The sequence below is a fragment of the Atractosteus spatula genome, chromosome 6 (assembly GCF_055471065.1).
Source record: "Atractosteus spatula isolate fAtrSpa1 chromosome 6, fAtrSpa1.hap1, whole genome shotgun sequence".
Classification (NCBI taxonomy): Eukaryota; Metazoa; Chordata; class Actinopteri; order Semionotiformes; family Lepisosteidae; genus Atractosteus; species Atractosteus spatula.
The window spans coordinates 15,538,588-15,549,935 of record NC_142711.1 but is presented as its reverse complement, the minus strand read 5'-3'; the positions used below and the strand labels follow the sequence as shown (position 1 = coordinate 15,549,935).

At 45.8% G+C, this 11,348-nt stretch overlaps 1 protein-coding gene across 1 annotated transcript; it reads left to right on the top strand.

The window, feature by feature from the left end:
• LOC148832269 (tyrosine-protein phosphatase non-receptor type substrate 1-like) lies at positions 1 to 11,341 on the top strand. The gene is made up of 6 exons (XM_088919497.1): positions 1 to 98; positions 2,338 to 2,679; positions 4,791 to 5,066; positions 8,595 to 8,891; positions 9,793 to 9,919; positions 10,565 to 11,341. Exons 1-6 carry the CDS (start codon positions 35 to 37, stop codon positions 10,620 to 10,622), a joined length of 1,164 nt encoding a protein of 387 aa, XP_088775623.1. The 5' UTR covers positions 1 to 34; the 3' UTR covers positions 10,623 to 11,341.
• Positions 11,342 to 11,348: the final 7 nt, after the last annotated feature.

The window sequence follows — 11,348 nt, the reverse complement described above, 5'->3', positions numbered from 1 at the left end:
CTCACGCAAACAGACATGCTATCCTGAGGACGCAATGTCTCTCTCAGCTAAAACCTGCTGGCTCCTTCTCTGCCTGACTCTGCTGCTTCGCCCTCAAGGTAGGATACAGGCTTAAATAAACCAATTAGTCATTTCTCTGTAAATGTAATTATTTCTTAAACAATCATGATGATTTTAGGTAAAGGGGCTTTAATGGTTATTTGGGCCTCAAAATTAAGGAAGTGAGACAAATATTTCACACAAATTTACAGTCCGCCTTACGCTTAGTTAAACTGTGTAGCAAAGGTTCTCTTTCTAAAAAGCCACATTTTTATAGTTTTTATAGTGTAAATATGGTGTCCTCTCAACATATTGGGACAGCAAAGTCAGACCTTATCTGTGCTTTAAAGTTAAGCAAATTGTATTTGTGGTCATGAGATAAACTTAAATCTCTTTAAGGCAATCAGACTTCAGTTTGCTCTTCCGCACGTAAAATGCTGCTCAGGGGCATTTAAACCCAGAGCTTGACTGGGCCAGTCTAACAATATCATGTCCAGAGGGATTCTCTCTTTCCCTTGGCCTCATGTTTTGGGTTGTTGTCACACTGCCTGGTGAAGTGCTATGGAAGCAATTTCTCCTACATGAGCAGACAAGATGCTTCTGTAAAGATCCGATTCCTTATGCCCCTGCCATCGTTAGTTACATCATCAATCCAGGCCTCTGAGCCAGGTCCACAGGCAATCATGCACGACTAGATCAAGACATCTTGTCCACTACAGAAGAGATGATGTCTTCGGAAATTATAGCTCCTTTTTTTTCTCCAAGCAAAAACCCCTCTGCCAAGTTTTTCTTGGTCTCATCTGTCTATAAAACTTTGTTTCACAACTTTCCTGGCTCATCCTGACAGATTACGCTGAAGCATGTGAAAGTCATGTCCTAACCCTTACTATCCTCCACACCATAATCCCTCTGAGCACCAGATCTCCTGGCCTCCTGTGTGAATTAAGCTGCAGACACAGGCCTTAGGCTCCAGTCCCTGAAACACCCAGCATCAAATTCCCTTTTTCATCTGTTCTGTGTCCTCTTCTCCCAGGATTAGTTATCTGTGTGTGCTACACTCTTCCTGTGCACTTACCCGCTGGAACTTCAAAGCAAAAGCCAGCAGCTAAGAGGAATTATTTATTAATATCCCATTAAAAAGATCACTACGTTTTTCATTTAGTTCTACAATCAAGCATTTTAATGTCACGGGCTGAAGATAGTGTTAATAACATGTCTGAAATTCTTTTCCTTTTGTTTTATTTTGTTTGTATGTATGCTTACATTGTATTATAACCATTGAAAAGTACAATATTTTGAAATACATTATATGTTTATAATTATTCTGTAACAATAACCGGCTCTTTTGCCAAATGTAATAATACAGGGGTTGAACATATCCTGATATCAGCTTCAAACTCCTGATAACGCATCTTGTAAAATCAGTGTGACAGAGACACAAAACTAAAAGGCATCCAAATATTTATTTGCTTAATTAACATTTAACATAATCACAAGAAGTCTGGGTCCAGGACTACTACAATTCAAAGAGACTCTCAGTGGTCCTTCACAAACCCTTCTGCAAACCTGGGTTCAGGGAGGTCCCGCTGGTTTCTGTACAATATAAGACCCTCCCAGCACAGTCTGCTCTTTAACACTGACGCACAACTGGGAGAACTGCTTCTCTGAACTGGATACTGCATCACCGAGACACGAGCTCAGCCTAAGGAAATTAATATTCCTCCAAATATAAGCACACAGCCCTTCATCTCTGTATTTACCTCTGGTCCTTTGTAAAGTAACACCAGTTGTGTCCCAGTTCAGAGAGCCAGCTGAATTTCTGGAGCTTTGTTGCCATAGCAACAGTGAGACAGTATGTTAAGATACTTTTAATAAAGGCCATGTAGAAAGTGTTAAAATAGTTCTATCTAGCTTGAAATAGCTGAGCTTCCGAAGAGAAAAGAGTCTCTGTTGACCTTTTTTAAAAATGGTGTGAGAAAACGTGTCTCATTTTAGGTATTTCTCTATGAGCCCTGACAAGGGCTGTGTCGTCAGCATACGTATTGAGATGTCTCTGTGTGTGTTTGCTCTTACAATCGTTAGGGTACAGAATATAGAGTAGGAGGGACAAGACACAGCAGGTGAAAATACTATCCAGAAATAAATAGAATCGGGGGAGAGGTGTGAGTAATCTGTAAAAAACTGGATAAGATTAATCTGTCATTGAGAGCTGGTGGATGTCAGTACTTTTGCCTGGGACTGTGCAGGTGTGAGTGCTGCTGGGCTGGTCAGTGACAGAGCTGCTGGTTTCTTTTCCAGGAGCTGTGATGGGGGAAGATGTGATCACTCAGGTCCCGAGTCTGGTCACTGGGACTGAGGGGCAGTCGGTCACTCTCAACTGTACTGTCCGTGATACAAGGGCTGGAGCAATAAGGTGGAGCAGAAACACAGGCAGAGCCAGACAGTCCTTCTTCAGTACAGGAAGTGACATCAGAAACCCCCGCGTGTCCTTTATATTAGAAAACCATCTAACAGACAAGTCCATCAGAATAGACAACCTGACCCTGGGGGACTCTGGGGTCTATTACTGTGACAAGTACAGACCTGGTTCCTCCAGTGAGATCGCAGTCCCAGGACCAGGAGTGACTCTGACAGTGACAGGTGAGTGTCTTCAATCTCACTCCACTCTCTCCAGGATCAGAGCTCTCCCAGGGGCAAGAACAGATAACCTCAATAACCAGAGCTGCTCCAGTATTCACCCAGGCCTGATCCTGAGAGGTGAAGATACTCTACATCACACTGGAGAAAAGACAGGCTTTTAAAAATCTCCGGAGAGAAAAAGGTGTTGTAGTCACAGTGAGTCAGTGTGAGTCAGTGTTGTAGTCACAGTGTGTCAGTGTTGTAGTCACAGTGTGTCAGTGTGAGTCAGTGTTGTAGTCACAGTGTGTCAGTGTGAGTCAGTGTTGTAGTCACAGTGTGTCAGTGTTGTAGTCACAGTGTGTCAGTGTCAGTGTTGTAGTCACATTGTGTCAGTTTTGTACTCACTGTTACGCCCTGACGAGCTCCAGCACCGCATTAGCTCCACCAATTACCAACGCGCATTCCACACACGCTGGAGACTCACCGGGGCCATCCTCTACGAGATCAGGCCGGGCCTATCAGGCCAATTAGGGAACCTCACACAGCTCAGACATTGAGTCACTAACCCTGCTTTGAGTTTGTCTCAGTTTTGGGATCTCAGAAGCATTTCTCAGTGTTTCTTAACCCTCAGTTTCCAGTTCCTCTGTCATCATTGCCGCTAATCATCTCTTCATCACCTCAGGCCTCTGCTCTGCCTGCTTCAGCTGCGCAGCTACTGCCTCAGCTGTTTCCTCAGACTCAGCTCTGTTTGTCCTCTTCAGCGCTGTCATCGAATAAATTATCTCGATTGCCGCATATCTTGGCTCATTGACTCTAATTTTCACTGAGCCCGTCTCAACACCTTGTTGGGCCCGGCGTAACAGTGTCAGTGTGAGTCAGTGTTACAGTTGCAGTGCGTTAGTGTTGTTGTCACAGTGTGTCAGTGGGAGTTATTGTTGTAAACAATGACACACCACATCCCTGCAATTCTTATGACCAGGTAGGGTGTTATGCTGTGCTGAAGCACATCTTTTAGTACGATCTTGTACCGTACTGTTCTTGTACAGCTCCAAATCTGAAATTCACTCCTTGCTTTAAAAAAATACTGTGGTGAAATTTAAATGAACGCTTAAGTATGCTTTTCCCTTTTTTAAAATGAGAATTTGATTTATCTTCTCTAGATTATAAAGAGAGGACAGAGACCCAAGCTCAAATTTCCCTGAATTATTACAGACTATTGAAAGTTAATAATACACAGAAAATGTTAAAATCATATTTAGTGCTCAGTTGCCCACAGGAAGAGATACTGTATGACCTTTCTCCCTGTAGAGCAGAATAGGGGTTGATGTAGTCTCCCCAAGTCTACAGTGGGGGTCTCTGGCTGTAGTCTGGTCTTCTGCTGTTTCCCTTCTCTGTTCTCTCTTGCACCAGGCACAGGGTGGTTTCTGAAACCCAAAGGATTTAAACCCAGTCCAGCAATCAGAGCTGTACTGGACCTGTGTGCTTCATCCCAGCCAGTGACACGGACACGTGAGGGGCTGAGCGCTCACACAGTCTGATCGCGACACAGAGACACAAAGCACACCCCACAACCTGCTGTCCACCCTCATGAGCACAGCTCCAGGCACAAACACAGTCAGTGGCTTCATGAGAAGACCTGATCCACAGGGAATTATAAGAAAGCCAAAAGAATAAAAACCTAAGAAAACCAGAAGGAAGTACGTATAAATATATTTGGGAAAATAAATGGAAAAGGAAATATTATAATTGAAAAGGAAAAAGAACACTACTAATATAAGTTATACTGCAGTTATTAGTTATTTGAACTTGTTATTAATGCATATAAGCAAAACGTTTTACACTACCACTCTGAGAAATTAAAAACTCTGGACTTTTTAACTCTGGACTCAAGACATATCTGTTTAGTCAGGCTTTTTATCAATGATGTCTCTTCTTCTTTTTCCACTTTTATATCTATCTTTATTTCTATATAATGTTGTTTTGATTTTATTTCTCCATTTTTTGTGAGTTTTGTGTTTTTACCTTGTAAAGTGCCACTTTACCACTGCAGGGTGACAAGGGCACTGGGATAACTCCTTCTCACCCCTGATGTTGTAACCAGAGTGCCAGTCAGCCTCTCTCTTGTGCTGCAGTAAGACTACACAGTCCAGAGCTCCAGGGCCCTAGTGCTGGCAGAGTCGTGGTGCCAGGAAGCATCACTCTGAACTGCAGTGTGACTGGACCTCAGGGCACGGTTCTGTCCTGGAGAAAGAACAGCGATCGAATCAAGGAGGAACCGAAGGGACAGCTCAGCAGTGTCCTCACTCTGGACATCACAGCAGAAGACATCAGAAATAACATCACCTGTGAAGCATCACACTTTACTACCAGCAAGGAAAAGACCATACAACTCAGAGACCACATCGGCAGTGAGTACAGTAATACTACTGACAGAGAGAGAGGGGTTAATACAGTACAGACACACTGACTAGACACTCCAGTACATTAACACTGCACTGAGAGAGAGGGGTTAATACAGTACAGACACACTGACTGGACACTCCAGTACATTAACACTGCACTGAGAGAAAGGGGTTAATACAGTACAGACACACTGACTGGACACTCCAGTACATTAACACTGCACTGAGAGAGAGGGGTTAATACAGTCCAGACACACTGACTGGACACTCCAGTACATTAACACTGCACTGAGAGAGAGGGGTTAATACAGTACAGACACACTGACTGGACACTCCAGTACATTAACACTGCCCTGAGAGAGAGGGGTTAATGCAGTCCAGACACACTGACTGGACACTCCAGTACATTAACACTGCACTGAGAGAGAGGGGTTAATACAGTCCAGACACACTGACTGGACACTCCAGTACATTAACACTGCACTGAGAGAGAGGGGTTAATACAGTCCAGACACACTGACTGGACACTCCAGTACATTAACACTGCACTGAGAGAGAGGGGTTAATACAGTCCAGACACACTGACTGGACACTCCAGTACATTAACACTGCCCTGAGAGAGAGGGGTTAATACAGTCCAGACACACTGACTGGACACTCCAGTACATTAACACTGCACTGAGAGAGAGTGGTTAATACAGTACAGACACACTGACTGGACACTCCAGTACATTAACACTGCACTGAGAGAGAGGGGTTAATACAGTACAGACACACTGACTGGACACTCCAGTACATTAACACTGCCCTGAGAGAGAGGGGTTAATGCAGTCCAGACACACTGACTGGACACTCCAGTACATTAACACTGCACTGAGAGAGAGGGGTTAATACAGTCCAGACACACTGACTGGACACTCCAGTACATTAACACTGCACTGAGAGAGAGGGGTTAATACAGTCCAGACACACTGACTGGACACTCCAGTACATTAACACTGCACTGAGAGAGAGGGGTTAATACAGTCCAGACACACTGACTGGACACTCCAGTACATTAACACTGCCCTGAGAGAGAGGGGTTAATACAGTCCAGACACACTGACTGGACACTCCAGTACATTAACACTGCACTGAGAGAGAGGGGTTAATACAGTACAGACACACTGACTGGACACTCCAGTACATTAACACTGCCCTGAGAGAGAGGGGTTAATGCAGTCCAGACACACTGACTGGACACTCCAGTACATTAACACTGCACTGAGAGAGAGGGGTTAATACAGTCCAGACACACTGACTGGACACTCCAGTACATTAACACTGCACTGAGAGAGAGGGGTTAATACAGTCCAGACACACTGACTGGACACTCCAGTACATTAACACTGCCCTGAGAGAGAGGGGTTAATGCAGTCCAGACACACTGACTGGACACTCCAGTACATTAACACTGCACTGAGAGAGAGGGGTTAATACAGTACAGACACACTGACTGGACACTCCAGTACATTAACACTGCCCTGAGAGAGAGGGGTTAATGCAGTCCAGACACACTGACTGGACACTCCAGTACATTAACACTGCACTGAGAGAGAGGGGTTAATACAGTCCAGACACACTGACTGGACACTCCAGTACATTAACACTGCACTGAGAGAGAGGGGTTAATACAGTCCAGACACACTGACTGGACACTCCAGTACATTAACACTGCACTGAGAGAGAGGGGTTAATACAGTCCAGACACACTGACTGGACACTCCAGTACATTAACACTGCCCTGAGAGAGAGGGGTTAATACAGTCCAGACACACTGACTGGACACTCCAGTACATTAACACTGCACTGAGAGAGAGGGGTTAATACAGTACAGACACACTGACTGGACACTCCAGTACATTAACACTGCCCTGAGAGAGAGGGGTTAATGCAGTCCAGACACACTGACTGGACACTCCAGTACATTAACACTGCACTGAGAGAGAGGGGTTAATACAGTCCAGACACACTGACTGGACACTCCAGTACATTAACACTGCACTGAGAGAGAGGGGTTAATACAGTCCAGACACACTGACTGGACACTCCAGTACATTAACACTGCACTGAGAGAGAGGGGTTAATACAGTCCAGACACACTGACTGGACACTCCAGTACATTAACACTGCCCTGAGAGAGAGGGGTTAATACAGTCCAGACACACTGACTGGACACTCCAGTACATTAACACTGCACTGAGAGAGATGGGTTAATACAGTCCAGACACACTGACTGGACACTCCAGTACATTAACACTGCACTGAGAGAGATGGGTTAATATAGTCCAGACACACTGACTGGACACTCCAGTACATTAACACTGCACTGAGAGAGAGGGGTTAATACAGTCCAGACACACTGACTGGACACTCCAGTACATTAACACTGCACTGAGAGAGAGGGGTTAATACAGTCCAGACACACTGACTGGACACTCCAGTACATTAACACTGCACTGAGAGAGAGGGGTTAATACAGTACAGACACACTGACTGGACACTCCAGTACATTAACACTGCACTGAGAGAGAGGGGTTAATACAGTCCAGACACACTGACTGGACACTCCAGTACATTAACACTGCACTGAGAGAGAGGGTGGAGAGTTAAAGGAGGAGGGAGGAAGACAGTGAAGAAATAGAGAAGCCACAGCAGGAAGTCAGAGAGGAGAAGTGTTTAAGCCCCATCATTCTCTATGCTGTTTCTGCAAAAATAAAATTAACGTCACCTTTTCCAGGAACAGAAATAGAAATAAAGAGTAAGAGCCTGCTGGCAGTTTTGAATTAGTGGACTGGCGAGTGTGAGTCCCTGTAGCCCTCTGCCGTCTCTCAGGATGAGCTCTAGACAGGGGTATGTAGATGCCACCAGCATTTAAACCTGAGGACAGTAGGCGCTACTTTACACAAAGGGTTGTGGGAGCATGTTGCCATTCTGGGCTGTAGGTTGTGAGCTCTTTTTTACTAGGTTTTGTGGTTGGACAGCCAGTGTTTTCTTTTTGCCATCTCTTTCTCTGTGTATGTTCACACGGAGGAAGCTGATGTAAGAACATGACCAAGGTCACAGACGAGAGGAGTCCATCGGCCCATCTGGCCTGTTCAGTCATTAATTGATAAGCTCCCTGCAGCTCAGACACAGGTAGGAGCAAAGCTCTTCATCTTCCTCACTGTCCCCAGGCTCTCAGACATAGGCAGGAGCACAGCTCTTCATCTTCCTCACTGTCGCTGGGCTCTCGGACACAGGCAGGAGCAGAGCTCTTCATCTTCCTTATTATCCCTGGGCTCAGACATAGGCAGGAGCAGAGCTCTTCATCCTCCTTTCAGTTAGCCCAGATCTCAGGCAGGCAGGTGCAGAGCTCTTCATCCTCGACTCTCTATGTTTCTCTTGCAGTCTTGTTGTACACAAGTATTTGGGGCTTAAATTTCTGCACTTTCTGCTGTTGTGCCAAACTGCCTGATAGTCTCTCTCATTTTCTACCTTCTCTCTCTTTTTCAGTTGCTCCCCTACCCAAAATTTCAAAGGCGGCCTCAGTGAACCACACAGTCACTCTGACCTGCTCTGTTCAGGGCTACTACCCCATGAACATCAGTATCACCTGGAGCCACCAGGGCGGCGCTGCAGAGTTAAAGGGTAACCCACTGCACGATGGAACCTTCAGTGCTGAGAGAAACCTGAGTCTCACTCTGCAGGACAAAGACAGACTTACAGTGAACTGTACAGCAGAGGTACTGGGATTGAATTCACCCAGGATGACCCAGTTCGTACTGGACACACAGGAATCTTCAAGCACAGGTGAGATGCAACAAGGGAGATGGATCAGACTCAGAGCCCAGCAGTCTGATCCTCTCCAGGGCTTTCTGACCCGATGCATCTCCTGCTCCTGCATCCTACAGGACAGACACACAGCCAGCCCACAGCTGGCACCAAGCCTGGAGTGGAGCAGACTGCTGTGCACTGGGAGTGTGATTGACAAGACTGTAAAATCTGGAGTGGATCAGACTGCTGTGCACTGGGAGTGTGACTGATAAGACTGTAAAACCTGGAGTTGATCAGACTGCTGTGCACTTGGAGTGTGATTGACAAGACTGTAAAACCTGGAGTGGTACAGACTTCTGTGCACTGGGAGTGTGATTGACAAGACTATAAAACCTGGAGTGGATCAAACTGCTGTGCACTGGGAGTGAGACTGCCAAGACAGTAAAACCTGGAGTGGGACAGACTGCTGTGTACTGGGAGTGTGACTGACAAGACAGTAAAACCTGGAGCAGATCAGACTGCTATACGGTGGAAGTCTGACACCCAAAAGTAACATGCGTTGGGAAGGAAAGTCATGTGCTCCTTGGGTTTTATCTTTCACTTGAAAGATTTTTGCCCAGGACATTAAAATCTCTCATTGCTGGTACTGAGTTAGTACACTTTCGGTCCATCCTCCGGACTATCTGTGCAGATTTACACTGTGGTACTATCTTAGCACACACAGTTCTACCTGTACCTAACAACTCCTGTCATACTGGTCAGTCTTCCTGGTCTGGTAAGGCAGTGTCTGGTCACTGTGTCTGTCCACTCTCTTCTCCTCTCTTAGTTTCTGACCTCTTGTCCACTTCCTGTCCACCTGTCACCCCCCCCCCCCCCCCCAATAGTGATGTTCATGTGTCCTAATCCCAGCCTTACTGTCCCTGGTGTCTCTCCCCAGACCAGCCTGATGCTTCTTCTTGTGTACAAGTAGCAATGAGACTGGCAGTGTTTGTACTGGTGACACTGGCTGTGCTGGTTCTGTGCGTCTCCTTGTACAGAGCGAGAGGAGCTCTCCCAGGAGGCAGGTAAGAGACACAACCTGCTTGTGCTGGCTGATTGATTCTTTCACTTCTCTAACATTGACCAGTTACTTAATCAAATTGTTTGGATGATACCTTGTGTTCAGCAAATCCCTGATGCCTCTGAAATCACTTACATCTCTCCCTGTGCACAGAAGAATGTGACTGTGTTATAAAAATAAAGACGACTATTTCTCCACTGGAAAGGTAAAAACAGATTGAACACGAGGGGGTTCTCCTGAGGGCAGTGTGCTGTAGAGGTGATCTTTTAATATGTGGGACTTTGTAAACAGACACTAAGCAGCTGTGAGGTAAAAATAGTGCTCTTTCACTTTTACATTTAGGGAACAGAAACAAAACCCTGGCTCATACTTGTGCTCTGCGTACACTTTTCCCCAAACTTCCTCTATAATATATAGTGCATCTTCTCTTCTTCAAAACAGAACCATCTACCAAAGAGACTTGATCAACAGGTCAGGTCGTTGGCTCCTCACTCCCTCCTCCCTCTGGTGCAGAGTAACAGAGGCTCTGCTCTCTTCCTGAACGGCAGAGGTTTCCAGCTCAGAGAGTTTCACGTCTCTGCACTGCTGTGTTGGTGTTGCTGTGTGCCGGACTGAACTGCTGTTCTTTCTGTCTTCTGTTCTCACACAGGACTAGGGAAGGAGCAGAGAAGGTGACCGAGGAACGAGACACAGAGACAGTTTTCTAGACGAACCTGTCTGCACTCTACACCTTGAACACTCAACACCACTGAGCTCCACACTCACAGCCCGGCACACTGATTAACCCTGTCTACACTCTACACCGTGAACACTCAACACTACTGAGCTCCACACTCTCAGCCCTGCAGACTGAGTGACCCTGTCTACACTCAACACCACTGAGCTCCACACTCACAGCCCTGCACACTGAGTGACCCTGTCTACACTCTACACCTTGAACACTCAGCACCACTGAGCTCCACACTCACAGCCCGGCACACTGTTAACCCTATCTACACTCAACACCACTGAGCTCCACACTCACAGCCCTGCACCACCGAGTGACCCTGTCTGCACTCTACACCTTGAACACTCAACACCACTGAGCTCCACACTCACAGCTCTGCAGACTGATCCAAGTATTTCATCCAGCCATTTCTTGAAAGAATCCGAGATATCTGTTTCAACTGTTAGCTTGTTCCACATACCCACCACCATATGTGTAAAGAACTGTCTTCTGTTCTCAGTTTTAAATGCACATCAGTAGTTTCCGCCTGTGTCCTCTGGGTCATCAGTAAAATGACACAATTGAAATATATCATTTTATTAATCTCTTGCCTGTTGGTTTTGTGTGTGAACCATGTTAAGTGCTTTTAATATATGAATGTTAATTCAGTGAAATCACAGCTGAAGTATAAAATAAACAGACCTTCTCCCTGGATTACACAAGACTT

Excerpts from the sequence above, each read along its gene's own strand:
- LOC148832269 (XM_088919497.1), top strand. The coding sequence starts at position 35 with ATGTCTCTCTCAGCTAAAACCTGCTGGCTCCTTCTCTGCCTGACTCTG. Across the intron at positions 2,680-4,790 it reads AGTGACTCTGACAGTGACAG|TAAGACTACACAGTCCAGAG; the intron begins GTGAGTGTCTTC and ends CTTGTGCTGCAG. Across the intron at positions 9,920-10,564 it reads GGAGCTCTCCCAGGAGGCAG|GACTAGGGAAGGAGCAGAGA; the intron begins GTAAGAGACACA and ends GTTCTCACACAG.